At 57.2% G+C, this 26,041-nt stretch overlaps 1 protein-coding gene across 3 annotated transcripts; it reads right to left on the reverse strand.

Annotated features, from left to right (window-relative positions):
- Positions 1-4,901: 4,901 nt before the first annotated feature.
- Positions 4,902-25,651, reverse strand: FRMD6 (FERM domain containing 6). 3 transcript variants are annotated; one of them, XM_074821144.1, is made up of 14 exons: positions 25,606-25,651; positions 16,871-17,053; positions 15,966-16,056; positions 15,608-15,687; positions 14,767-14,843; positions 13,870-14,056; positions 12,189-12,344; positions 11,170-11,235; positions 11,015-11,083; positions 10,682-10,856; positions 9,335-9,670; positions 9,094-9,219; positions 7,993-8,084; positions 4,902-7,873 (listed from the first exon to the last, which is right to left on the reverse strand). In XM_074821144.1, exons 2-14 carry the CDS (start codon positions 16,967-16,969, stop codon positions 7,589-7,591), a joined length of 1,839 nt encoding a protein of 612 aa, XP_074677245.1. In that variant the 5' UTR covers positions 16,970-17,053; positions 25,606-25,651; the 3' UTR covers positions 4,902-7,588. The 3 variants fall into 3 exon arrangements, with proteins under 3 accessions (XP_074677245.1, XP_074677243.1, XP_074677244.1); XM_074821142.1 differs by having other exon boundaries at positions 15,545-15,687; XM_074821143.1 differs by lacking the exon at positions 25,606-25,651 and adding an exon at positions 21,616-21,699 and having other exon boundaries at positions 15,545-15,687.
- Positions 25,652-26,041: the final 390 nt, after the last annotated feature.

Consider the following 26,041-nt stretch of genomic DNA (forward strand, 5'->3'; position numbering starts at 1 on the left):
TCCGATCCCCCGGGTTCTGCAGATCGCCCCTCTCCAAACCCCGCCGCCTCCTGCCCCTCGCCCTGTCCCAGTCCCTCTCCCCCTCCCCGGCCTGGTCTCTGTCCCCCTCCCTGCCCGTTTCTGCCCCAGTCCCTTCCGCTGCCCCTTGTCCCTGTTCCCCACCCCGCCGACCCTGCACCCCACACGTGCCACGTGCCCACCCCACACCCTCACACCCACCCACTGTTCTCCCAATCCCTGCACGCCACACCCTCCCTGCACCCATCCCACACCCTGCACCCCACCCACCCATCCCTACACCCCACACACCCCAGCACCCATCACACCCCCCCTGCACCCCACCCACCCATCCCTGCACCCCACACCCCCCTGCACCCATCACACCCCCTGCACCCCACCCACCCATCCCCGCACCCCACACCACCCCTGAACCCATCGCACCCCCCCTGCACCCATCACAACCCCCCTACACCCACCACACACCCTGTACCCATCGCACCCCCCCCTGCACCCCACCCACTCATCCCTGCACCTCACACTCCCCCTGCACCCATCCCACACCCTGCACCCCACACCCCCCCGAGTTCCATCCCACACCCTGCACCCCTCACCCATCCCTGCTCCCGTAGCCCCCCTGCATCCATCCCTGCCCTCTCTCGCCCTCCCACACCTCACAGCTCCAAACACCCCATGCCTGGATCCCCTCTTCTGCCCCCCTGAGCCCCCCCACACCCCACAGCTCACACCTCTGCCCTGGTGTGGGGTATCCTGACCAACACAACCCCCCCCCCCCAGCACCCCCAAGCCCTTCCCCTGCCCCCTTGAGCCCTTCCCAGCTCAAAAGTTCCCATTGGAGCCCCAACCTGCCCCTCCAGGGCACAGCTCAGGGGAACACCCAGCACTCAGTATTTTGTATTTTCTTTTTCATCCATGTGAGCCCAAATGCCACGTTTTTTGGGTTTCAAGTGGAAGATTTTGGAAGCACAAGAGAGCTGGCGAGTGCTGGTTGGGTTTTTCGAAGGCGGCCTTTTCCTTCCCTCCATCTGCACCCTGAAACTTCTGTGTGCTCACGGTTATCCCTTCAAATCTTTCCTCTGGAAGGCTCAACAGCCCCGTCTCAAACAGGAAGATATGTTGATGTGCTCCCCGGGCAGGGCTGGGGAGTGCAGCAGAGCTGGGGTGCAGCACCCCCCCCCCCCCCACCCCAAACCAGGGCACTTCAAGCCGTGCCAGTGCCCCCAGCAGCCGCAGCACAGTGGGATGCAGCTCCCCACAGACACGGGGCATCCCCCAAAAGGTGGCTAGTGGGAGCCCCCCGGGGCTGGCAGCGGTGGGCATAGGGTGGAGGGGGGCTGCGTGTCTCCCCTTGGCCAGCCAAGCTCTGCAGGGTTCGTGGCAGAGAGGCTGCCATAAAACCAGGTTTCCCCTCCCGTTTCCACAGCAACACTCAATGACTGATTTCTTTCGCTGCCCTGCTCAGCCCTGACACCCACAAAACCCACCCGCAGCTGCCCCCCGGGGCCCTGGCACCCCCCCCACCCCACCCTGGGCAGCACCCAGCATGGGGCCGGGGCTGGCAGGGTTCCCCCCCACAAACACAACGCAAGGAACGTGCAGTAAATCAAAGTGTTGGATCCACTGATCATTTCAGAGTGCAGAAGGTCCCCAGGCTAAAGAAACACCGGCACGTGGGGTATTATTGTAATTATCACCAATTAGTCGCTGGGGCCTGATTAGGGTGATGTCCATGGGTATGTCCAGCAAGGTTTGTTTTGGAAGGGCTGATAAAAGGAGGATGTTCTGTGAGGCACCCGCCTGGGGACAGCCAGCGCTGCTTAACGGCAGGAGAAAGCACCGCCTGTTTTGATCCAGCGGCAAAATTTAAAAAAAAAAAAAAAAAAGATGCTACCGCAACATTTCACTTTTTAAAGCACATTTTGCAGTTGGCTCCGTAAAAGTGGCGTTTGCACGTTGTCACCCTACATAATCTCAAGGCTTCGACCTCTCGGGCTGCCACGGAACGGTGACAGGAGGTGGAAAATCTGCCAGTGGAGCAACTGGAGATGAAACAACCCCGAGTGCAGCCTTTTTGTGAGAGCTTAAATCTGTGAAATGGTAACGCGGAGCAGCAGAAGGGCTGCCAGCAGCGGGGAGCATCCCAGGGAAAAGGCCAGCGTGGGTGCAAGGCTGCCTGAGGACACGCCGGGGTGGGAACTGGAGGACCTTTCCACCCCCGGGGACCTCTCCCGTGGTGAGATGAAGGAGCAACAGAGGCCAAGCCATCAAATGCCTTCAAAACGGAGGCGGATTCATTTAAAAGTGTAACTGGGGGTATGAGCCTTCGCCAAACAGAGCCTACGGGGAGGGGAGAGCCCCTTCCCTCTCCCCCTGGGCTGGCACGCTCTGCAGGCTCATGCAAAAAAACCATTCAACATCTGGTTTTAGGAAAATGTCGGGTTTTTATAGGCCAAGGATGAAATCTGGAGACTATACTTAGTAGCAGACAATGCAGCCCCCTTTCCCAGAAGTCGCTCGCTCCCTCGTGCTCCTCCCTCCTGCGTGAGGCAATTAGCTGACCCAAAAATGTCCGGTGTTAGCAGCAATCAGCAATTAGGGGCTGAGACCCAAAGGTCAGCACCCGCCTCGCCGAGGACGAGGGTTATTTTTAGAGGACAAAGGGAAATCGCTGATAACATGCAATTATTTTCAGAGCCTGTAGAAAAGGCACAGGGTGCTCCCTGGCACTGCTCTGCCACAGATGATGAGGGTGCCAGAGGAGGGGGGCAGTGGGGATACCCCAGGCCAGAGGGGCACAGCCCTACATCTCCATCTCCATCCCTCCTGCAGGGTGTTTGGGAGAGGGATGGGTGGCAAAGGCAGGCAGGCTCCAGCGCAGGTCCCAGGGATGCCCTGGGCTCCTGGGGGGGTGGTGGAAGCCCCAGCGGTCCCAGCGTTAGAGTGGCAAGTGGTCGCATCCAGGCCCCCAGGATGGCGACACGTGCTGGGAGAAACCAACTGCTCAGGAAGTTTTACTGATGCTGCTTCCCCATGGGAGAACAGGGGCTTCATCTTCATCTTCACATAGAATCACAGAATCCCAGAATCATCTCGGTTGGAAAAGCCCTTGAAGATCCTCCAGTCCAACCATGAACCTCACACTGACTGTTCCCAACTCCACCAGATCCCTCAGCGCTGGGTCAACCCGACTCTTCAACCCCTCCAGGGATGGGGACTCCCCCCCTGCCCTGGGCAGCCCATTCCAACGCCCAACAACCCCTTCTGCAAAGAAATACTTCCTAAGAGCCAGTCTGACCCTGCCCTGGCGCAGCTTGAGGCCATTCCCTCTTGTCCTGGCGCTTGTTCCTTGGCTCAAGAGACTCATCCCCCCTCTCTGCACCCTCCTTTCAGGGAGTTGTAGAGGGCCATGAGGTCTCCCCTCAGCCTCCTCTTCTCCAGACTAAACCCCCCCCAGTTCCCTCAGCCACTCCCCATCAGACCTGTGCTCCAGACCCTGCACCAGCTCCGTTGCCCTTCTCTGGACACGCTCGAGTCATTCAATGGCCTTTTTGGAGTGAGGGGCCCAAAACTGAACCCAGGAATCGAGGTGCGGCCTCACCAGTGCCGAGTCCAGGGGTAAGATCCCTTCTCTGTCCCTCCTGGCCATATCTTCATTTTCATCTTGTGCAGGAAATCAGGATTTTGCTGCTAATAACAGTGAACCCATCACATCAGACCAAGCACCCAGCCCTGATCTTCCTTCTCTCCCACTTGTATCTCAGCAATTAGGAGAAGGTTGGATGCGAGAGGGTAAATATGCTGAGAATCAAGAGATTCTCAGATGACTGGGGAGGGGGACATGGAAAGGCTGTGGTTGTTAGTACCTTACACAACAGTTTTCTTTAGCTGGAGGAAGTAGGTGCCAAGATCAGCAAACCTGGCAAAATCAAGAAGAAAAGAGCTGGCTAATTATGTTCTGAGGAGTTTAATTAGTGCTAGTGGCATAGGAGATTGGAGGGTGGCCCTGAGTGTTGGAGAAGGGGAAGGCTGCAGCACAAACCCTCTATCAGACACGGGAGACTCCACATGCTTCACCCAAAAACATCAACTCAGGAAAGAGAAAATGAGTCCCCTCTGCCCACGCGCTTGCAGAAAGCGGGGCCTCAGGAAATCCTCACGAGAAGAGGCAGCAGCTCTGCCAGCCTGCTCTGGAAACAGGGGAGCGTTTTTTGGGGGGGAATCATTAGGAAAAAAGCAAATGATGCCTTGCTCAGCAGCCCAGCCAGGGCCAGTGTGAGGCTGCAGTGAGCTGTGGGCTGATAGTTTGTGGGGATGCTGGAGCCCAGCTGACGCCCCAGGGTGGCCCCTTTGGCAAGCAGGGGGGTGCCCCAGCCCCGTGCAGCGCTGACCCCCCCACCCTTCCCACTGGGCCCACCCAGCTCTATGACAGCAGCCACCAAACAGGGCTGAGCAGAGCCCCCAGTGTCCCCCCCGCAGCTCCTACTGGTTGGGGACCCCCCTGAGCACCCCACTCATTGGGGTGCCCAGCTGGAGCCATTGGCGTAGCAGAGCTGCAAAGAGAGCAGGCACTCCCATCTGCGCCCCCCCCCCTGCCGTGCCCCCACTTATTTCAGGAGCTTAATCCTGGTGACAGCTCCTGCAGGTCCCCCCGCGCCTCCTCCCAGTGCCGAAGCACTGGAACTGGGTTCCACTTTCATAGAAATCACCAAAAACCAGGATTGAAAGGACCAGCTCATCCATTCCCCTACCCGAGGCAGGAGTTGCCTTAACCTCTGCTCTTGCAGTGTCACTGGAAGGGAGAGCACAATAAATATAACACATTTGTTAAATTCATACGTGTTTCATCACTCACTTAAGCCCAGGAGCATTTTAAAGAGTCAAAATAATACAAACAACTGTCACTTTATTGTCATTTCCAGCCGTACCGCAAAAGGCACACAACAAACTTCATTGGTACAAAATAATTTCGCTGCGGGGTTTTTTGTATAGTTTTCCTTGTGGTTTTCTTTTTTTTTTTGCAACACAGTCACTGGCTCTCCCATCGCCCTGACGGGAAGATCCTTTCACAGAAAGGACTATTTCGTTCTTGCAGACAGATAGCTCATTATTGCCCGGGGAGCGGCACGAAGGGCAGGCGGGCACAGCCGCCCCCTGCCCCCGCAGGACCCGCGTGGCCACTCTGGCCACCTGCGGAATAAATGGCACCTCTGTGTCCCCCCCCAGCTCCCCGGCACGGCCCCGCTCCCGCTTGCCATGGGGTGAGCTCCATCGCAGCCCCCCCGACATCGCTCCATCCCTGGCTGGGCTGCTTCGGTCCGGGTTCGGCTGCAGGATAATGGGGCGGGGAGAGGAGGGGGCAAGAAATGGAGAGGCCGTGGTGTAGCTGCCCCCCCAGTGCTTTCTGAACAGCGTCGAGCATTTCTTTACTTTACCCTTTTGCTCCCTCCAACTACATGTTTCTGCAGAGTAGTGGGTGAGGGTCCCATGGAGGGCACCCAGGCTTGCCGGCAGAGGGGATGCCAGCAGGACCCCCCCCAGCTGGGTGCTGCGGCCCTGCTGCCTCACAGGGAAAAAAAAAAAAAGAGGTTGGGGATGAATTTAGGGGATTTTCCAGCCTGTGTGGTTCCAGCACGGCAGACACAGGTTGCTGGTGCTCACACCAATCCCCCGGCACACCACAAACCCGGCTGTGGATGGGGGTCTGGAGTGGGGGTGCTGCTAGCAAACCCCAGCATCCCAGTCTGGGATGTGGTGCCCACAAGAGAGGCTTCTGGGGTGTTTGCTGGGGGCCCCCCAAAACCAGAGCAGGGCACATAGCCCCAAGCCCCCAGGCAGCACCCCTCTGGCTGCCCTGGGAGGTTTTAGGGGAGATAAAGAGGCTTTAGGGGCCACCAGCCTCCCGCCAGCATTTGGCTACCTACATTATTTTCCCACAATATCCAACGTCACCTCGTGCTGGGGGAGATCAAGCTCTGGGGTGGGGACACGCGGTGCCGGTGCCGCAGCACAGAGCCACGGCAGCACCCGGTGCTCTCCCCTACCAGCTCCCACATCCCAATAACACTGAGGTTTTTTGCACTGTGCCAATAGCTACACTCCTTTTCTTTTGGTACCAGTTCCCCCTTCTTGGCTCCCTCCCCCAACATTTCTTATAAAAATAAGATTGTGCTTATTTATAAAATAATTATTTTTTTTTTTAAGAAAAGTTTCCAGTTAAAAAAAGGTGGTATATCAAAATATGGCAAAACTTTGGCTGTCAATAGCTAAACTCTAATTAAAAATATCGACTAAAAAGGCATTGTGCTGTGAATATTAGCTGCTGTAATGCTTTACCCTCTGGTACCGATGGTACATCTTACCCCTGGGCAGGTTAGCTTCCCTAGGAACACACTCAGAAGCTGCCCTTGGGTTTTCCTAGCACATCACCATCATCCTTTAGCAGAACTATTCAAACTGTAAGAGACTTAAAGACGCATGAAAAGCCTTGGTAAAATACAACGGCGACTGCACCGGGAAGAGCCACACTTACAACGCGGTTGCATACATATTCTTCTCAAGAGGAAAGGCTATTTTCTCACCTTAGTGCTTAGAAAAAAAATACGATTGTTTATATGGTTCATTAAAGAAGAGAGGCAGATCCTTTGTATAAAAGGTATTTTAGAGCAGAAGTAAAATGCAAATGGGTCTATAAGATCCAGACATATATAAACATACATACCTCGATATATTTATATATGTAATCTCTACATATTCAAAGTTTGGGATGCATTATTGCAATATCCTTATAGGTGACCTATTTTTTCCCATTCTCCTTTGCTTTCAGTTTTCTTGGGTGGGTTTTTTTTTTTTTTTGGTTTGGGGGTTTTTCTCTCAAAAAAAAAAAAGAAAAGAAAAAAACCAAGCTGCAAACAGCTCCAAGAGCTCCCAGCCACCAGCTGCCGCGCTGGGACCGCTCTGGTCTGACCTCCAGCACGTGTTTTTGGAAGAACTGGGTTGATGCTCTGCCCCAGAAGCTGCTGGCCATGCCTTCCTCCACGGTACATCACCCGTGCCCGGAGATCCCCGGCTGGTTATTGCTTGATTCTCCCTCTCCATACTGGCCTTTAGGGTATTTACATTTCTTTGGCTTGACTTGAACACAAGAGTCTGGCACTTCCTCTCCGGCGTCGGTTGCCACCAAGCCACCGCTGGAGCCACCGGCAGCACTGAGGATGGGGGCAAGGAGGAGAAGAGGCCACCTTGCCACGAGGCAGTGAGAAAACACAGGTTGGCTTCTGCTCGCTTAAACGAGTTGTGTTTCTCCCAGACGAAATAAGACAACTTGTGTTTGGCATCAACTCATCTGGAGGAGAAAGGATGCTGGGGGACCGCCGGTGGGACTCTGCCATGCCCGGGGGTCTCCACCCCGCCCACTGTTGGGGCGATCCTCCACGTGCAATGGTTTCCATGGCCTCGGTTTGCAGGGAGCAGCGCAGGGGGGGAAAGGCGGTGTTGACGGCCCCCGACGCAGGGCAGGGAGCCCCAACCTCCCCCACTGAGGGCGTGCAGCCAGTCCTGCTCCCCGCGGCCCTCAGACGACGAACTCGGGGACTTCATCATGGGTGAGATCCAACGAGAAGTATTTGCTGGTTCTTTTGACGGGGAAGGTCTCCTGGATGTTGATGCACTGCTGGGCCAGGCAGCCGTTGCAGTAGAGCCCTTCTTCCTCCAGCCCGTGGGCACAGCCAAAGGTGTAGCTCTGGGCCGTATCCTGGCAGAGGTTGGCCAGCTGCAAGAAGTCCTTCTGGTAGAGCCGAATGTCATCCAGGCTCAGGCTGTGCCGGTCCGTCGACGTCTTCGGTTTCCTGCACGTCGTCTGGGCAAAGCAGAGAGGAGGCTCAGGACCCGCCGAGGAGCCAAGGAGCTTGGGGAAACCCAAAACCCAGGTGCCAGCAAGACTTTGCGTTTCACCAAAGCTCCACCAGCACGACGTACCTGGGGTAAGGAGTCGGTGCTCTGGCCTCGCAGCTTCACCACCGTCTCCGAGGAGCTGGAGGTGGAGGAGCTGATCTCTTTCACAATAAGCCCTGTGCGGAGGAGAGAGGAAGAGGAGGGTGCAAAGGTTATTTTGAGGCTTCTCAGCTCTCAGGATCCATGCTTGCTGCCCCTGGGAGCTTGCCCTTGCTTTGGGGCGAAGGCACCCTCCACTCCATGGGGTGCCGTCACCCCAGCGGCTCCGCTTGCAACCAGCTTTACCTACAAAGCCTCACAGATTTGCACCAAAATGGCATCCAAAGCCAACCCCAGGAAGCCTGGCACCCCAGAGACCTCCCAGTAGCACACAGCACAGAGCTGGAAAAGTGGGCAACTCTCTGGGTGCAGGCACAGCTCCGGTGAAGCCGGGCACACACATGTCATAACAGCATCCGTGCTCATGGGAGCAAGAAGGGATTTTCACAAAAATGAGAGTGGAGGCCAGCAATTGAGAACATCACCAAAATGATGCCCATCACCCACGGGCAGCTCCTGCCATTATCCCCTGGTATCTCCAAATAACCTGGTGTGCCTGGGCACATGTCCCTGTGCCACGGGGCGGCTTCACGGAGCATCCATCCTGCTCTGAGTAAAACCTGCACCTTTCCTGGGAAACCCCTTCTTTTTACAGTTTCACCAAATTTACCCCATCCCTCCTTCAACCCACTGGGTGAATGGCTTTTTCTGGTGTCCCAAATGGATGTCTCGGGCTAATTTCGTTCTGCCAAACACCAAAGGTGTGACTTGCACTGGGGAATTACAAACGACAGGACAAGAGGGAATGGCCTCAAGCTGCACCAGGGCAGGGTCAGACTGGCTCTTAGGAAGTATTTCTTTGCAGAAGGGGTTGTTGGGCGTTGGAATGGGCTGCCCAGGGCAGGGGGGGAGTCCCCATCCCTGGAGGGGTTGAAGAGTCGGGTTGACCCAGCGCTGAGGGATCTGGTGGAGTTGGGAACGGTCAGTGTGAGGTTCATGGTTGGACTGGAGGAGCTTCAAGGGCTTTTCCAACCTTGATGATTCTGTGATTCTCTGAATTGGAACTAAAAGCAGCTGCCACCTTACCCGAGTGCCCGTTGAACTTGCGCGACAGCAGCATGTCCTCCGTGATGTAGACGCACATGTCAGGGCTCACCTCCATCTCGCCAGCCTGCTCCAGCTCCCGGGGGTCATCCACCAGCATCTCGATTTCTGGAGGCAGGGAGGAGGTGGGACAAGTCATTGCTGTGCACCTTCAGAGCACCCACCAACCCCAGTTACCTGGTGATAGCCAAGCTGGGAAGCCCAGGCTCCGCTGGTGTCTCACCATCATCCTGGGAGTCCTCCTCCAGCCGGTCCTTCCCACCACTCTCCACCCCGGAGGTGTGGGAGCTGCCGTGGCTGGTCATGGAGCTGCAGGTCTTCAGCTTGCGATGGGCGCCGGCGCCCGAGAAGCCATCCTCGGGCCCCATCTCCCGGGGTTTGGGGTCAGTCTCGATGCCCGAGGTGTGGGAGCTGCTGTGGCTGGCGGTGGAGTGCCGGGACAGGCGTTTGTGCCGGATGCTGCCGGCGCTGCTGCCACTGGCCCGTGAGCGTTTCTCCAGCTGCTCCATGTCCAGGTCCAGGGTGTCGCTGATGTAGGACTCGCGGTACTGCTTCTTCTCTGTGAGACCAGCGTCACGTCGTCGGCATGCGGCAGCCTGCACCTCAATCCCCTCCGCGGGGTGCCCTGGCCCCCCCCTGAGAAGGGCATGGTCCCCCCCCAGCACCCAGGGGCACCCAGGGGCACTGTCACCCAAATCCAGTGGGGTGGCACACCAGGAGCCAACCCTGTCCCGGTGGCATCTAGGGATGGTGGGGTGGGGAGCCTCAAACTTGCTGTGCTCTGTGCTATGCCATCCCTCCAAAGGAGGAGGAGGAGGAAGAGGAAGAAGAGGAAGAGGCAGAAGAGGAGGAGGAAGAGGAATAAGTGAAGGAATAGGAGGAAGAAGAGGAGGAGGAGAAATAAAATGAGGAGGAAAAGAAGGAGGAGGAAAAGGAGGAGGAGAAGGAGGAAGAAGAAAAAAATGAGGAAGAGGAAGATGATGATGAGGAAGAAGATGATGAGGATGAAAAAGAGGAGGAGGAAGAGGAGGAGGAGGAAAAGGAGGAGGAGTAAGAAGAGGAGTAGGAGGATGAGGAGGAGGAAGAAGAGGAGTAAGAAATGGAGGAGGAAGAAAAGGAGGAGGAAGAAGAAGAGGAGGAAAAAAAGGAGGAGGAAGAAAAGGAGGAGGATGATGAAGAGGAAGAAGAAGAGGAGGAGGAGGAGAAAGAGGAAGATGAGGAGGAAGATATCACATTTGCACAAGGGCTTTCTGAGCCTGGAGATGGGACACGGGGCACTGGGCAGAGCTGCGTGGAGGCACTGGGAGGAACTGGCCCACCAGAGACCGCAATGGGGCTTGTGCCCATCCCTAAGCAGCCAGGGGGGGTCTGTGGGCATCCAGCCCAGCCAGGATCTGCCTGTGGGGCAGGGCCAGGGTGACCCCTGCGCAGTCGAGGGGGACGTGGGGGCACCCACCCCCCAACACGCTCCCAGCCACGGGGCTGGCACAAGGACGTACAGGCAGAAAAGGCGTGTGGGAGCTGGGCTCAGGTGGGATTTTCACCGCGGGGGAGGGGGGGGGTCACCTACCCTCGTTCTCCTCCAGCTTGCGGACCTGGCGCAGGACGGGCTGCAGGTTCATGTAGAGCCGGTGGCTGCTGCTGAGCAGCTGCAGGAGGTGGCGGGAGCGCAGCGGGCAGCCTGTGTAGTAGATGAGCTTCCTGGCCGAGGGCAGCCCGTCTGGCAGGATCTCAAACTTCTTACCCTGCGTGGGAGAGGAGGGACATCAGCCCCAGAGAGAAAAATACTCCCCCAGCTTGCAATCACCCCCCTTGAGGTCTGTGCAACCTCACCCCCACGCCCAAACCAGAGCCCGGGAGCGACAGGGGCAGAGATGCTCTGCCCGGGGATGGTGGCACTCACCACAAACACCAGTTTCCCCACGTTTGTCCAGGGGAAGTCGTAAAGCAGCTGTTTTTCTTCATCCAAGTTCTGCAAAAAGAGGAGAGGCAGGGGCTGCACACACCTGCCTGGCAGCAGGCAGGGAGCCGAGCCATCACCCTCGTTCAGCTGCCTACCTGGAAGATTTGGATGCCCCGTGTCGTCAGCCCCAGCGTCAGGGACGCCTCCACCTCCCTTTTGTCCTAAGGGGGGAAAAATTAGATGGTTTTAAATACACTATTTGCAGCACGAAGTGGATAAATCTGCCCCCCTGCCCCAGCCCAGGTAACCTCCTGCAGTCACCCCATCTCCCGTGCAGCACCAATGGCTGTAGGTGCCACCTTAATCGTAGAATCATTTAGATTGGAAAAGACCCTTAAGATCAAGTCCAACCATTTAATTAATGATGCACACAGACTGCACGCTCGCATCCTCTTAACACCCTCCCCAGTCTCACCCCCAGGTGCCTGCTGCCCTCCTCACCGCCCAGAAACACCCCAGCTGAAGGGTCTGGAAAAGCAGTTTAACCTCAGAAAACTTGGAAAGACCTTCAGAAACAGAGCTTGAGCCCAACCTGCTCCTGCACTGGCAGCACCACGGTGGCTGCGGCCACGCACACCACCACTGTCCCCCACATGTATCTCCTTGGAGGGCTGGAAACAAGGTTTGTTTCTTTTTTTTTTACAGCTCTTTTTAACAATGTACTCCCCTGCTGCGCTCAGATGCTCTCTGTACTTGTCATTCCCTGTGCTCTTCTGAAGGCTTCTCCTCTTTAACTTAAGGACGTTACAAAATGGGTTGTGAAGCACCAGCTCGCAGCAAACAAATCTCTTTGCTGGGAGAAAAACCCAGCGTATATTTCTTAGGGAGAGGATACTAAAAGATAAGACCCCAGAAACCTTGAAGCTGCCTTCTCGCACCCTGGCAAGCCTCTCGTCTCTCCGTAACTTGTAGAAAATGGCAGGACTATAAAAAGCTGCATCTCGCTGCCTCTGGGAACGAAGCACTGCCTCGAGCCTGCTCTGCTCCAGCCAGCGAGTGTCAGTTCAAATGCAGCTCTTCCCAAAATACCTTAGAAATTGCTCGGCAGTTGCTCCTTTCAATAAAAAGCAGCCCTGAATCCGAAGCCGGGCCTGGGCTTGCGGCCAGGGCTCACCTTGTACAACCTGTAGTAGTGCACAGCCACGTCGTCCAGCCGGACGGCCTCCTTGATGTACTTGAGATGGGCTTCAGAGGCCGTCAGGGCGAACTGATCTTTGTGCATGTTTGGGACGTGCTTCAGGATGTAGTCTTTGCCCCGTTTTGCAACCACCTGTTTGAAGGAGAAGAGAAATTCATCCAGGGGAGCTGCTCCGGGCTTGCTCAGGGTCAGACGCCAGTCCCAGTGCTCCCAGGCAGTGGTGATTTCAAGGGAAAAGGGAAATTGGAGGGATACGCCCCGTTATAGAGATCTGCAAGCAAAAATAAAATGGATACAGCAGCCAACAACTTCTCAGTGCCCGTCCCGTGGAGCTCACACCACCGGTGACACCCATGCCGGGGCAGGGAGAGCCATGCACAGGGTCCCTGCGTGGCTGGGGACACAGCCCCAGGGCCATCGCTTCTCAGTGACACGTACAACAAAAAGAGAAGCTGGTAAATTGGGGGAAAACTCCAGAAAATGGGCAACGGTGCCCACAACTTTCATTAATTAATCTTCCCCTTGCCAGGGAACCACGGCGGAGGTTCAGCTGTTTGGGGTTTGGGTACCCCGCAGAGGCTGGCGCCAGGCCGTTGCTGTGGGGAGGGGTGTCCCAACTGAAGGGGGGTCCCCGCTGAAGGAGGGGCCCTGCCAAAACGGGGTCCAAGCCGGGAGCTGCCTGTGTCACTGATGTGCCATACAGGACCACTTCCTACTCTGCTCCTGTGCAAAGTCATCGGGGTGGCATCACCCCGGCTCTGCCTGCCAGTCGGAGGTGACCCAGAGCTGGCTGTCACCCCGTGCCCTGCCTCAGTTTCCCTCCAGGACTATCTCAGGAGCTGCCTACACCCGTGGCCACTGCCAGCACAGAGGACACGCTCCCAAAGGGCTGCAAAGCCTGAGGGGGTGCACGCAACAGCAGTGGGCATGTGGCACATGGGGAAGCCCCCGTGAGCATCCCTGTGGCACGCAGGGAAATCCCCACCAGCGGTATGAGCCACCACACCGACCCCAACCCTCCCTGTCTGCAGCTATTTGCAGCCCTGCAGTTGTCTGAGGTTATTAATAACCAGGACTAAGCCAGAGATAGGCAGCAGGAACGCTGGAAGGCTGGGAAGACTCCAAGCAGCCCAGCATCAGCAGCCTCAGAATCACAGAATCACCAAGGTTGGAAAAGCCCTTGAAGATCCTCCAGCCCAACCATGAACCTCACACTGACCGTTCCCAACTCCACCAGATCCCTCAGCACTGGTCAACCCAAATCTTCAACCCCTCCAGGGATGGGGACTCCCCCCCTGCCCTGGGCAGCCCATTCCAACGCCCAACAACCCCTTCTGCAAAGAAATCCTTCCTAAGAGCCAGTCTGACCCTGCCCTGGCGCAGCTTGAGGCCATTCCCTCTTGTCCTGGTGCTGGTTCCTTGGCTCAAGAGACTCATCCCCCCTCTCTGCACCCTCCTTTCAGGGAGTTGTAGAGGGCCATGAGGTCTCCCCTCAGCCTCCTCTTCTCCAGACTAAACCCCCCCAGTTCCCTCAGCCGCTCCCCATCAGACCTGTGCTCCAGACCCTGCACCAGCTCCGTTGCCCTTCTCTGGACACGCAAAACCTCGTGGGGGTTCACGCGAGCTTGAAGCAAGGACCCCATCTCAGCGCACTTACCCAGGCGGGGAAATAGGCTTCGGGCTCAAAGTACTTCCCATAGTGCTTGTTACGCTTGAAGTCACCCAGGTCAGCTTGGAGGGCGAAGGCGGTGAGGAGGAAATAGGCCTCCTCGCGCAGGACACACTGCGAGTGCAGCACTTGCTTCCGCAGGTGCCAGTAGTAGTAGTAACGTGCTGTCCGGTCGCTGTTGGGGAGCAGAGGAGAGAGGGGAGGAGAGAGGAGCCAGCGGGACACCCACCCATGACCGAGACCAGGGGGTGGGAGACAACTCCAGCACCTTTGTCCCACTGGGAAACTCTTACAGAAGGAGCAGGGCTGGGTGCTGAGTCGTTCGCTCCCTTTTCCTCCATTCCTGAAAGCTGGGGCTCCCATTAAGTGGTGCAAAACTGCAGCTGCTTCACTGTGCTGAAATTTCCAGGCCTCCCACAGCCAGAATAACTCCCCCAAAAGCATCCCTGCATGGCTGCAGATGCCACCGTGTCCCCACGCACCCAAGACCCTGAATATCACTTTTTCCCCCAAAACAGGACCTGAAGCTCCCGCCCGGCCACAGGCACGCACGTGAATTAAAATCAGGTTGTTCCACGGGTTAAACTGTGACAAAACCTTCAAAACAATGTCCCCAGCCCCCCCCCAAAGCTTTGTTATCGCTGGCTGGGAGGAGTGTCCCCACCAGCTCCTGGCACCAAGCCACAAACAGGCCCAACAGAAGGGACGAGCTTTTGGGACGCACGAGCAGCATCCCACAACATTCCACAGGATCCCGCAGGATCCCGCAGCATCCCAAGGCTGTGCAGCCCAAGCCAGGGGCACCCTGGGGTGCTCCCCTGCCAGCTGCTCACCCTGGGGGGGTGTCCACCGTGGTGGGGATGGGGTGGGGGGGGTGCACCCTACCTGATCAGCCTGCCGTTCTCCACGTAGTACTGCACTCGGAAGTGGATGATCATCGGGGGGCCAAACTGGTCGATCCCCTGAAACGGAGGAGATATTCAGGGCTCCTGCGGAGACCCCGGCATCACGCCTCAGCCCTCGGCCCCTTGCCTCGGCTCGCCTGGGGCCAGATCTGTTATGGCCACCCCCTTGCTCCCCGCAGGGTGAAAGCCGCAGGGGAGAGTTCACTCGCTAACACCAATCACACTTTTTTCCTGAATTAGGGTTTGACACCCATTTTTTCCTCCCAATACACTGAAACACAAAGGGGGTTTGGATTTAAAGAAGCAGACGGTTGGATTCAAGACCCCCAGGGGTCCGCAGGGCCCCGCCACCACTGTCCCTCTCCCACCCCTCCCCAGCCCGTTGCCCACCAGTCCCCATCTTGGGTGCCAGCACGGGAGCCTTCACACCAACCCCCTCGGCACATCGCATCAAAATAATTAAAAGGTGCTTTGCGGGGAAAAAACCCAAAGGCTTGTTTTTAGAAACTGGAAGAAAGGGACAGCTTAAAAATTCTGCTGAAGTGTAAGGAAATAAGGGATGGAAAAAGTCACAGCTCCAGGGTGGGGAGCGTGGAGGATGCGTCCCCAGCCAGGGCATGTGGTGGCACTTGGGTGACGGTCATCAAGCATCATCTAGGGGTTTTTTTTCGCACGCCCGTCCCCCCGCCCCGTGCTGGCTAACAGCCTAGTGCCCCCCCCCTCGCCCCTCAGCTGCGTTCCCGTGTCCTGGAAGTGACCTGCGACGGGGACAGAGGTGGCCTTACTGCCGTCAGCTCTCCATGCAAGACCTCACCGCTGACCTTGCTGGCCTCCTTCTTCCACTCCTTGGGGCAATACTTGTAGAGTTTCTGGGCCAGGTCCATGTACACGTGCTCATTGTCTGGGCAGGACAGAGGTGGCATCAGCATCCCCCCTGTGTCCCCTGTATCCCGTCAAGCCCTGCCCTGGCCCCCCCGACCCATCGGTGGGTGGTGTCGGGGGGGGACCATAACCTTCTCGTCACCCAACAAAAGGCCACCAAAGGGCTGGATAAATTTTCCCCCACTTTTGGGCAAACACTCCCCCCCTACCCAGTGGCATCACACCTTGCCAAGCCGTGATGGCATCAGGCTGGCCCGTCCATGGGCACCGAACCCACAGTGTAAACCCCTGACTTACTCTGGATGACGCTGAGCCCGAAGAGGTGACAGTCCTTCAGCCTCAGGAGGTCACACACCTGCACCAGTAACTCGTGGCACAAAATCTTCACCTGCAAAAAAACCCCCCACACGTGGTCCTCGCTGCATCTGTGCCCAGCTGAGCCGGGCAGGAGGCACCAAACCCCCCACTGGGTCCCCAAGCAGGACTGGGGGGGGGTGACAGGCTGTGCTGTGGGGCTCATTTTTCTATGGGGCCAATGTGGAAGACCCCAAAAGTAGGCTCCCACCCTGGGGTGCAGGATCAGAGCTCTCCCAGGGATGGGATATTTCAACATAGCGCTTAGGGATATGGTGTAGTTGGGAACGTCAGTGCTAGGTTAACAGTTGGACCAGATGGTCTTCAAGGTCCTTTCCAACCTAGATGATTCTGTGATTCTGTGGGATGCACCAGGGGGACCATGGGGTAGCTCAAGAGCGGCGGATGGTGGTGGAGACCTTGCTGCAACCAGCCTGGGGCAGGGAGATGGCTTTGGGGGAAGAAAACAGAATATTGGGTGGTGGTGAATTAAAAAAATGAAAAGCGGGGGAATTTCACATTCAATGCTACATGCGAAGCAGAGCCAAACCCCCTCCTGTTTATTCACTGGGGTACACGAGGCTGAGTTGCCAGCCACAGCGGATGCGTGGAGCGAGGACTGAAAATCACGGCGCTGCCAGCAGCCCGTCAAGTCAAGAAGAAGCAGAAGAGCATAAAACACTGCTGCAGCCTTCAGGGGGAATAACTCGTGTGCATTTCTCCGGCTGGGCGAGAGCAGGCAGGCTCAAAATTAAACCCAGAAGCAAAACCAGAGCTTGCAAATGCACCCAGTTGTGAGGAAAACGTCGGTGCTCAGGGGGTTTTCCCTGGCCCCCGCACTGCCTTACGTTGATGATGATGTTGAGGGAGTCGTCGTTGGGGAGGAAGATGCAAACGCTGCGGCGGTCCTGCATGACTCTGTTGTTGTGGAAGGTCAGTTTGTTCATCGTGGTCCGGGCTCAGGGCTCGGGGCAGGTGGCGGGCACCTCACCGGCGGGCCGGGGCGGCCTCGGTCCCCGCGGGCGCCATCCCTGCGGGAGAAAGGGGGGGCTGAGCCCTGTGCGTGGCACCCCCAGCTTCCCGCACCCCGATGTGGGCATCCTTGCCACTCATCACCATTTCCCCCCCCTGAAGCGGGATGGTCCCCAAAACCCCTGAGCACACCCCACCGCAGCCACCCCGCATCCCACCCCCGGCGCCGCGGTTAGGGCAGCACAGGATCGCAGCCCAGCCTAAAAAACCTGACCCAGCAGTTTTATTCTCCCGGCTCGCGCTCAGAAAAACCTCAGGAAAGGCTTTCCTGGCATAATTAACAAAAAAATAAGTCTATCTGCTGGGAACAAACCCAGGGAAAAAAAAGCTCTGCCGAAGAGGAGCAGCGTGGTGAAAAGCAAAAAATTTTGTCAGCAGCAAAAAGACAAGGGGCTGGTGCGGGGTGTCACGGCAGAACCCCCACATCTTTTCCAGCATCATTCCTCCCAGCTCCAGCTCTTCACGGTGGTTAAATAAAACAACCCAAGGACTAACAGGGATTTGCAGATGGGAATTGTCATTTCCCAGCGTTCACCTAAATCCGCACCAGGCCAAGCGAATCCATCCCAGCACTAACCCCAGGCAATTCTTTTTAAGGGCAAATATTCCTTAAGCACTTTTTACCCCGTGACCAGCTCCAGGGACACAAATGCACGTGTGACGCCACCAGCAAGAATCTTTAAACTCTAAAAAGTAGTTCACCCTTTTTCTAACCCACAGATTTACGCTGGCACCGAGGACAGTATAGTGTCTCCCTCTTCATCAAATATTTGCTTTGGTCTACATGAGAAAACGCCTTTGGCTTCCAAAACAGTTTAACTTGCATATTTGTACAGCAGGGAAAAAAGTGCCCTGAGGTGACTTGTGTTAGGTAGTTACTGGGGTTTTCCAGAACTTGGGAAAGCCAGGGGTGATGCTCCCTCCCCACACCACTCTGGATGTGCACCACCGAGGCCTCGTGCAGCTGTGCAGCGTGGCCGTGCATTGCATCCACGTACCATGGCCATGCATGGCACGTGCATTGTGGCTGTGTGTTGCATCCGTGCATTGTGGCCATGCATCTGTGCACTGTATTTGTGCATCGTGGCCGCGCATCGTGACCATGCACTGCATCTGTGCATTGTGGCGGTGCAGCACGGCCATGCATTGCACCTGTGTATCACAGACGTGCATCTTGGCCGTGCGCTACACCTGTGCATTGCATCCATGCACTGTGGCGATGCGTTGTGGCCACGCATTGCATCCAGGCTTCGTGGCCATGCATCGGAGCTGCACATTGCATCCATGCGTTGTAGTGGTGCACTGTGGCCATGTGTTGCAGCCATGTATCCCAGACATGCATCACGGCCATGCATTGCATCTATGCATTGCATCTGTGCATTGCAGCCGTACGTTGCGGCCGTGCATTGCATCTGTGCATCATGGCCATGCATCATGGCCATGCACTGCATCCATGTAGCACAGACATGCATCGTGGCCATACATTCGATCTACGCATTGCATCCATGCATTATGGTGGTGCAGCGTGGCCATGCATCGCATCCGCGCGTTTGTGATGGTGCATTGTGGCCGTGAATTGAATCCATGTTTCATGGCCACACATTGCTGCTGCACGTTGCATCCATGCATCACAGCCATGCATTGCATCGGCGCATTGCGGCCATACGTTGTGGCCGTGCATTGCATCTGTGCATCATGGCCATGCATTGTGGCCATGCATTGCATCCATGTATCACAGACGTGCATCACAGCCATGCATTGCATCCATGCATTGTGGCAGTGCATCGTGGCCATGCATTATATCCATGCATCACGGCCATGCACTGCATCTCTGCATTGCATCCGTGCATCATATTTGTGCATTGTGGCCATACATCGTGGCTCTGCATTGCATCCATGCATCATGGCCACGCATGGTGGCTGTGCATCGCGTCCATGCATCGTGGCCACACGCTGCATCCGTGTACCACAGAGGTGCGGCACGGCCACGCGCTGCATCCCTGCGTTGTGACGATGCGTTGAGGCCGCGCATTGCATCCGTGCCTCGCGTGCATCGCGGCCGTGCTCGGACACGATTGATCCCAGCGGGGAGCAAACAGCACAGCGGGCGGGTTTGGTTTCAAGGTTCACTAAAAATCACAGCAGTGAACAAAACGGGGCTGAAGGTATTTGGCAAACGTCCGCGCCCGACGCGGGGTTGGGCGTGAAGCGACTTGCAGGGGCCGTGGCAGGGAGGGCACCACATCCCCGGCAAAGCAGCCGTGCCCGGGGGCACCCTCCAGCACCCTCCGCACCCCGCTCCCACCCAAAGCTCTCCTGCAGCCCCCACGTGTGCACCAGAGCATCTCCCCACGACAAAACTACCGCCGCAGGCACGAACCACCCCTGATTTACCAGTAAACCCAACACCAGGAGGTTATTCTCTACCACCAGCCCTGCACACCTGCGGACGAGGGAACGAGCCCGGAGCAACCTGTTGGGAACGGGTCATTCCTCCGCCACAGCCTCTGCACCAAGCCCTGCTCACAACAGGCTCCCTGAGGAAAACACCTTCTTAAAAGCATTTGGAAATGAAACCAAGCTTCAGGGCACTGGCGAAAACCCTGGTGTCACCGCTCATCACCTCGCTGCCTCCAAACTGCCTTCAAAAACCAGGCATCGGGCCCCACCGGTGTCCCCCGGGAGAGTTTCCCCCGTGGCACCACGCTGCTCTTGGCATCCCAGGGCTGGTTGTCCCCATGCCGGTCAATATATTTACTCCTCCTCCTGCAGCCTGAATTGGTCCCTCAGCGTCAGGGATTAAAACACACATTGGTGTCAGCGGAGCACGGGCATCGTGCAACTCGGTGAGGATGGCACCACTGGAGCCAAAGAAAACATCACCCCCAGCAGCAGGATCCTACCTCCGAGAGCAAGCAAAACACCAGAGGAAAAAAAGAAAACAAACATATATTTTGGTATTTGTATAGAAAATGCTCCAGTTTCTGCTGCTGAACGATAACACACCATCAGATGACCACATAGAGCACCATGAGGGTGGCCAGCGGCTTTGCGAGACCCCCCTCAACTCCAGGAGCTTCTCCCGGGGCTCTGCCAGCCCTCTGTGAGCTGGAGCCGCCACAGATTAAGCAAGCGGGCACAAAAAGGCCTTTCCAGGCCGATGTGCCTCCAGCAGCCTCGGCCAGACGCCGGCAAATTCTTTCTGAGCATCTGCTGCTCATTCCTACAATGTCAGCTTTGATTCCCCGGAACCCCGCGCCGCTGCCCTCACCAAGTCGCTTCTGCTCCGGCGCAAGCGCTGATGAGAGGCATGAACGTGTCCAGATCCGAGTTGGAAAAAAGCCTGGATTGCAGGGAGAGCCCCCCTGGAATGCCACGCTGTGGGGGGGGGACACAGGTCATCCCACAACCCGAGTGGGAACTTCCACCCTGGGCAGTTTTGCAAGGGGTTTTCCATCCGGAGAGCAAAGCCGGCTGGAAAAAACACTGGGAGTGAGGACTCAGGCACGGATCAGCCTCCGCAGAACTGGGAGATCCAGGTCTTCCAGCCACGTTTTCCCTGCTGTAGGGAAAAGAGCATTAAAACTCCATAGGAAGGGAGTACAAACGCCTTATATGCCTTGTAACTCCAGAGCTATGCGGAGAAAATTCCTCGATTCGCCGTGTTTTTCAGCCCAGGCTGCCAGAATATCATCTCCCTCCCTCGTACCAACGCCACGGGATAAACCCCGTCGCAAAGCTCTGCTGTAAAGAAAACATCACGCAATAAACCTGCCGGTCGGCGCGGCTTGGAAAAGCAGCTCGGGCTGTCGCTGCTGACTCGGCGGGGGATTTATTCAGCACGGGGTCTTGCAAACACGGCCGAGGGCAGGCAGAGGCTGGGCCCGGTTCAGGCAGAGGTGCCGGAGCAGCGTGCCAGGCTCTCATCGGAAATACAAATTCGGATGCAGTTCCAGGGTCGGGGATTTAACATCGCTTGAACTTGTCGGCTGAGATGGGTTTTTCTTCCAAAGAAGCAAAAGCGCGGCTTGTGCGCATGCGAAGGGAGGCTGGTTTGCATGTGCAGTATTTCTTCCCTCCTCCACGTATTTAGTTACATTTAAAAGAAGTGGCTGAACCTCCATGCTCACAGTTTTGCACCAGGTTTGTACCCCCATGGTACCCACCAGACCATCACAGTGTCAACCCCTCAACCCAGCCACAATCCCCAGCCCCCAGACAGATCCAGCCCGTTTCTCCATCACCCAAATTCATCCCCTGCTTGCCAAAATTTTTTTAAAAAATCCTGATCTACCAGATACCTAACCCACCGCCAGACTTTTGTTCCAGCCCTCCCGGGGCGAGGGAAGGGACATGGCATGGGACCCCAACATAGACACGGGCTGTCCTGCAGTGAGAGACAGTCCAAAGTGCAGAGCGAGCTGGGAAGATGAATTCACAGGGCAGGAATTTCTTGTTTTTAAGAGTTTAGAGTCAGTTTTACCCCACATCACAGGGCGCAGGTATGCGTGAGCTGTTATTACAAGTTTTAAGGCCGTCACTTAATGCAGCTTCTACTAACCCAAAAGCCAGATTAATTCCTGCTTGTGGTTGCCCCGTAATTAAAATCGTCTCCAATTCTTCATGAACTCAACAGTTTCCTCCTAATGAAGAGAGGCAGATGAAAGAGACCTTCACTGGGAAAAAGGACTCAGTTATAAATATTACATTACTTCATCCGCCACAAAAGCTATTTGGATGCTGGAAACTCAGCCTGGGCAGCCGGGGGCCAGCCCCACCAGCCCCACCAGCCCCAGAAGATGCCCCCAAGCATCTTTGGAGGTATCCAAAAAGCCTCTGCAAGGAAGGTTCCCCCAGGAGCTTGCCTGTCTCCACCTCTGCAACACTCCTCTTCCTCCTCCTCTTCTTCCTCCCCTTTGGCTGCTGCAATGGGACAACAGCGATGGGCAGAGCGGGTGCTGGGGACACCAGGGGACAGCTGCAAAGGGCCGAGCCAAGCGCATCATCCAAAAACTGAGATAATGGCCCCTCTGTCCCCTCCTATTTGTGTCACAGCTGCAATCGCAGCCAGCGCTGGGGACGAGCCCCGTGGGACATCACATCAGGGCACGGGGGAAGATGGGCCGAGCCACGGCAGCTCGGGAAAGCGCTCGCCCTGCCTGTCCTTCTGCCACGCACGGAGCTGAATCCAGCCTGGAAATGCTGATTTTCCATCCGCCTGCAGCCCACGGCAGAGCCATCCCAGGCCTCTTCGTTCCCTTCCTTTGGCGCACTAAAATATAAATGAAGCGGCACAGCCTCCGCCGAGGACGCACACAGAAATGGATTTCGCCTGGCACAGGCTCCAGAGAGGGAGGGACGGCGCCTGCTCTTCCTCTTCCCTCTTCTGCTACTGAACCAGCCCCTTCCATTTTATTTCCTTCCGGAAAACTGCGCCCCAAGCCTTTGGAATTAGAGCGGTATCTGCTAAGAGCATCCAGTTGTATCAACACTGGGTTGGGGGGCAAGGGGTCACGCCCAGGACACCCCAGCTCCCCCATCCAGCTCCGGATCCTGCCCCCCACCACGTTTCTGGGGGCTTTATGAACCATCCTCCAGCATCACCAGCAACAAGCCCAAACCTCCCAGAGCTCAGGTGCCGCTCCCAGGACCACAAGCATCACGAAGGACGCACGTGGACGTGAAATGTGGCTTTTCTCCCCGCTCCGTGGGCAGGCTGCGGCCCACACGAGCAGCAGCAGCTGTAAATCCCTTGGGATTTTGCCCTGAGCCTTGCCCACAGGATCCCTGGACCGCAAAGCACCAGTGTCACCATCCCGCATCCCCATGCCGCAGAGAGCACAGCCCCGAGATTCCAAACCATGGACCTCCTCCTTATTTAACCCCCCCCCCCCAACCACGATGCTCTGGCCCTGGTCAAACCCTTCCTCTCCTGGGGGAAAGAGATTTTGGGGAGCCCCATCCCCAGCACCCCGCTTCCGGGCACACTCCTGTACGTGGGATCACGCCCAAACCCATCCCTGCTCTGTGGAACGTGCGGCGCTTTGTGCACATGGGGAGGACGAAAAAAAAAAAAAAAAGGATGCAAAACGCTCTGCAGACAGCCGAGAGCCCGAAAACCAGCTCCATTTTATGCCAAAACACACGTAACTGCCCCTGGACTACCCAGAGCCCCCTCTGCCCCCGCTGCCGTCCGCGGCATCCTTGCCTCCAGCTCCAGATCCAGCAAAACGAAGCCAAACCAAGTCACTTTTTTTTAATCCTGGCGCGGGCAAAGGGGGATTTCTCTTCCCTCAGCCATGCCGCTCTCCAGTTCTCCGGCTGGGATTGCTCCTTGGCCACGCCAGAGCCTCCACAAACTTCCCTGCCCCAGCAGCAATTTTTTTGTTGTTTGTTTGAAAAATATCCTAAGCCTGCTTTTCAGACAAGAAAAAAAAAAAAAAAAGCATAAAACTCAATTAACAAGCAGGCAGATATTTTAACCACCGCCATCATTTGTGTACTCCATCTGGAGTCCAAAGGCTCCTTTTTTTTTTTTTTTTTTTTTTTTTAGCAGGAGGGAGCTGACATCATCTTAATTTGAAATTCACATTTATTTTTACATCTGGTCTGAATTAATCTTTTTCAGCGTACTGACTTTCATGTAATGGAATAATTGCTTACAGACTCGGGGTTTAAAGAGCCTGAAAAAACCCAGTTTAAAAAAAGAAACCCCTTTACAAAACGATAGTAAAAAGCCAGTACCTATAACCAAACCCCAATACGCCTTCGGGACTGGGAGTTTTAAACGAAACAACATCACTTTCAAGCAAGAGAGCTCAAATTAATGCTCACTCTATCCAAGAATTGGAGAGGGCGAACGAGGCCCGTGGAAAAACACCGACACAAACCAGCCCAGGAATTGGGCAGAGCAGCAAAGCTCTGCATGCTCAGCTCCATGTCGAAGCATCTCTGGAAAAACAGAGTTTGGCTTAGAGGGGGAAAAACATCCTCATGAGCAGAAACGCTTCGGCCATGAGCAGAAAAAAGCTGATTTGGGACCACAAGGCGACAGCAAAGGTGGCAGGGGTGGGCAGGGGCACGGCGGGGACTGCCTTACTCCGTGTGAGTCAAAGGACACGGGAACACCGAGAACGGTCCTGAGAAACCTCAGCTCCATCCTGGGAAACCTCAGCCCCGATTTCCTCGCTGCCACGAGGGCACGATGTCAGTTAAAACCCAGTTTAAGAGCTGCGTGGGTTTATCCTTGCCACATCCAGAACCTGGAGGGGCTTTGCGTCCCTGGTGGGAAACATGAAGACCACCAGGTCCCAGCTTGCACCCCGAGCCACAGCACCCCCCTCAGCTCACCCATAGGTGAGTGGGACCCGTGGACAACAGGGTCCCACAGGTGACTGTGACCCAGAAACAGGAGGATCCACAGATGAGAGGACCAGGGGTGAGGGGACCAACAGATGGGGGGACCAATGGGTGAGGGAACCCACTGGCAAGTGTGGCTCATGGGCAAAGGGACCCACTGGTGGGACCCACAGGTGATGGGACCCAAGGGTGAGTGTGACCCATAAGCAAGGGGTCCCACAGGAGAGGGGACCCGTGGGTGAGTGTGGCCCAAGGGTGAGGGGCCCTGCAGGCAAGGGGGGACCCGTGGGTGAGTGTGACCCAGGGGCAAGGGGTCCCATGGACAAGTGTGACCCAACGATGAGCATAACCCCCAAGAAAGGGGTCCCATGGGCGAGGGGACCCATGGGCAAGTGTGACCCAGGCATAAGGGGTCCCATGGGCATGGGGACCCGTGGGTGAGTGTGACCCGGGGGCAAGGGCTCCCATGGGCAAGTGTGACCTGGGGGTGTGCGGTCCTGTGGGTGAGTTTGACCTGGGGACGTGGGGTCCCATAGATGAGGGGCCCCGTGGGCGAGTGTGACCCAGAGACGAGGGGTCCCATGGGTGAGGGGATGCGTGGGCGTGACCCACAAGCAAGGGGTCCCATGGGCGTGGGGACCCGTGGGCGAGCATGACCCAGGGGCAAGGGGTCCTGCGGGCAAGCATGACCCACGAGCAAAGGGTCCCATGGGTGTGGGAAATTGTGGGTGAGCGTGACCCGGGGGCGTGGGGTCCCGCAGACGAGGGGGCCCCGTGGGCGAGCGTGAGCCGGGGCGCGCACAGCCGGCGGGCGAGGGGCGGCCGTGGCCGTGGCCGTGGGGGGGCGGTCCGGTGGAGCAGCCCGGCCGCTGGTCGCCCTCAGCTCCCCGCGGGCGGGCGGGCGGAGGAAATGACTCGCATTCCTGCAGCCGGAGCCTCTCGCACTTCTCCGGCACCAACTCATCCCCCGAGCGCAACAAGCAGCCGCGCCGGCCCCACGCCACCCCACGCCGGGCCCACCCGCGACAGTCCCGGGATGGGGGTGGGTGGGGGGTGAGGGGGGGGGAGCAGCACCGGGGCCGGGAGGACGGCAGCTCCACCGAGCTGAGCCTAGCCGAGCCGGGCCGGGCTAAACCGGGCCGGGTTTAAGCCGGGCCGGGAGAGCGGTGAGGAGCGCCGGGCACGCACCTACCTGCGGCTCCGGGGACCGCGCTGCCCTGCCGAGCCGAGCCGTGCCGAGCCGAGCCGTGCCGAGCCGAGCCGAGCCTAGCGGAGCCGTGCCCAGCCCAGCCCAGCCCAGCCCAGCGCCCCCGCCCCTTCCCGGCCCGCACCGCCCCGAGCGGCACCGGCACCGCCTCCCGCCTGAGCGCCGGCCCCGGGACAGCCCCGGGGGTGGGGGGGGGACGAAACGGGGCAGTCCCGGGGGGACACCCCAGCAGTCCCAGGGAGGGGACCCCAGCATCTCGCCCCCCAGCCCCGGCGAGGGGAGCCGAGCATTTGCCCCGGAGGGGGCGCGGAAATTTGCCCTCCCCTCCCGCCTCCAGCCCCGGTCCCGGGCGGGGGGGTGTGGGGCGGTGGGTGTCCCGTATTCCCTTGGCGGAACAGGAACCTGCTCTGGGAGGGACCTG

The sequence above is a fragment of the Strix aluco genome, chromosome 4, assembly GCF_031877795.1.
Source record: "Strix aluco isolate bStrAlu1 chromosome 4, bStrAlu1.hap1, whole genome shotgun sequence".
NCBI lineage: Eukaryota > Metazoa > Chordata > Aves > Strigiformes > Strigidae > Strix > Strix aluco.

Excerpts from the sequence above, each read along its gene's own strand:
- FRMD6 (XM_074821142.1), bottom strand. The coding sequence starts at position 16,969 with ATGAACAAACTGACCTTCCACAACAACAGAGTCATGCAGGACCGCCGC. Across the intron at positions 11,236-12,188 it reads ACTACTACAGGTTGTACAAG|GACAAAAGGGAGGTGGAGGC; the intron begins GTGAGCCCTGGC and ends TTCCCCCCTTAG. Across the intron at positions 11,084-11,169 it reads GGGGCATCCAAATCTTCCAG|AACTTGGATGAAGAAAAACA; the intron begins GTAGGCAGCTGA and ends CTCTTTTTGCAG.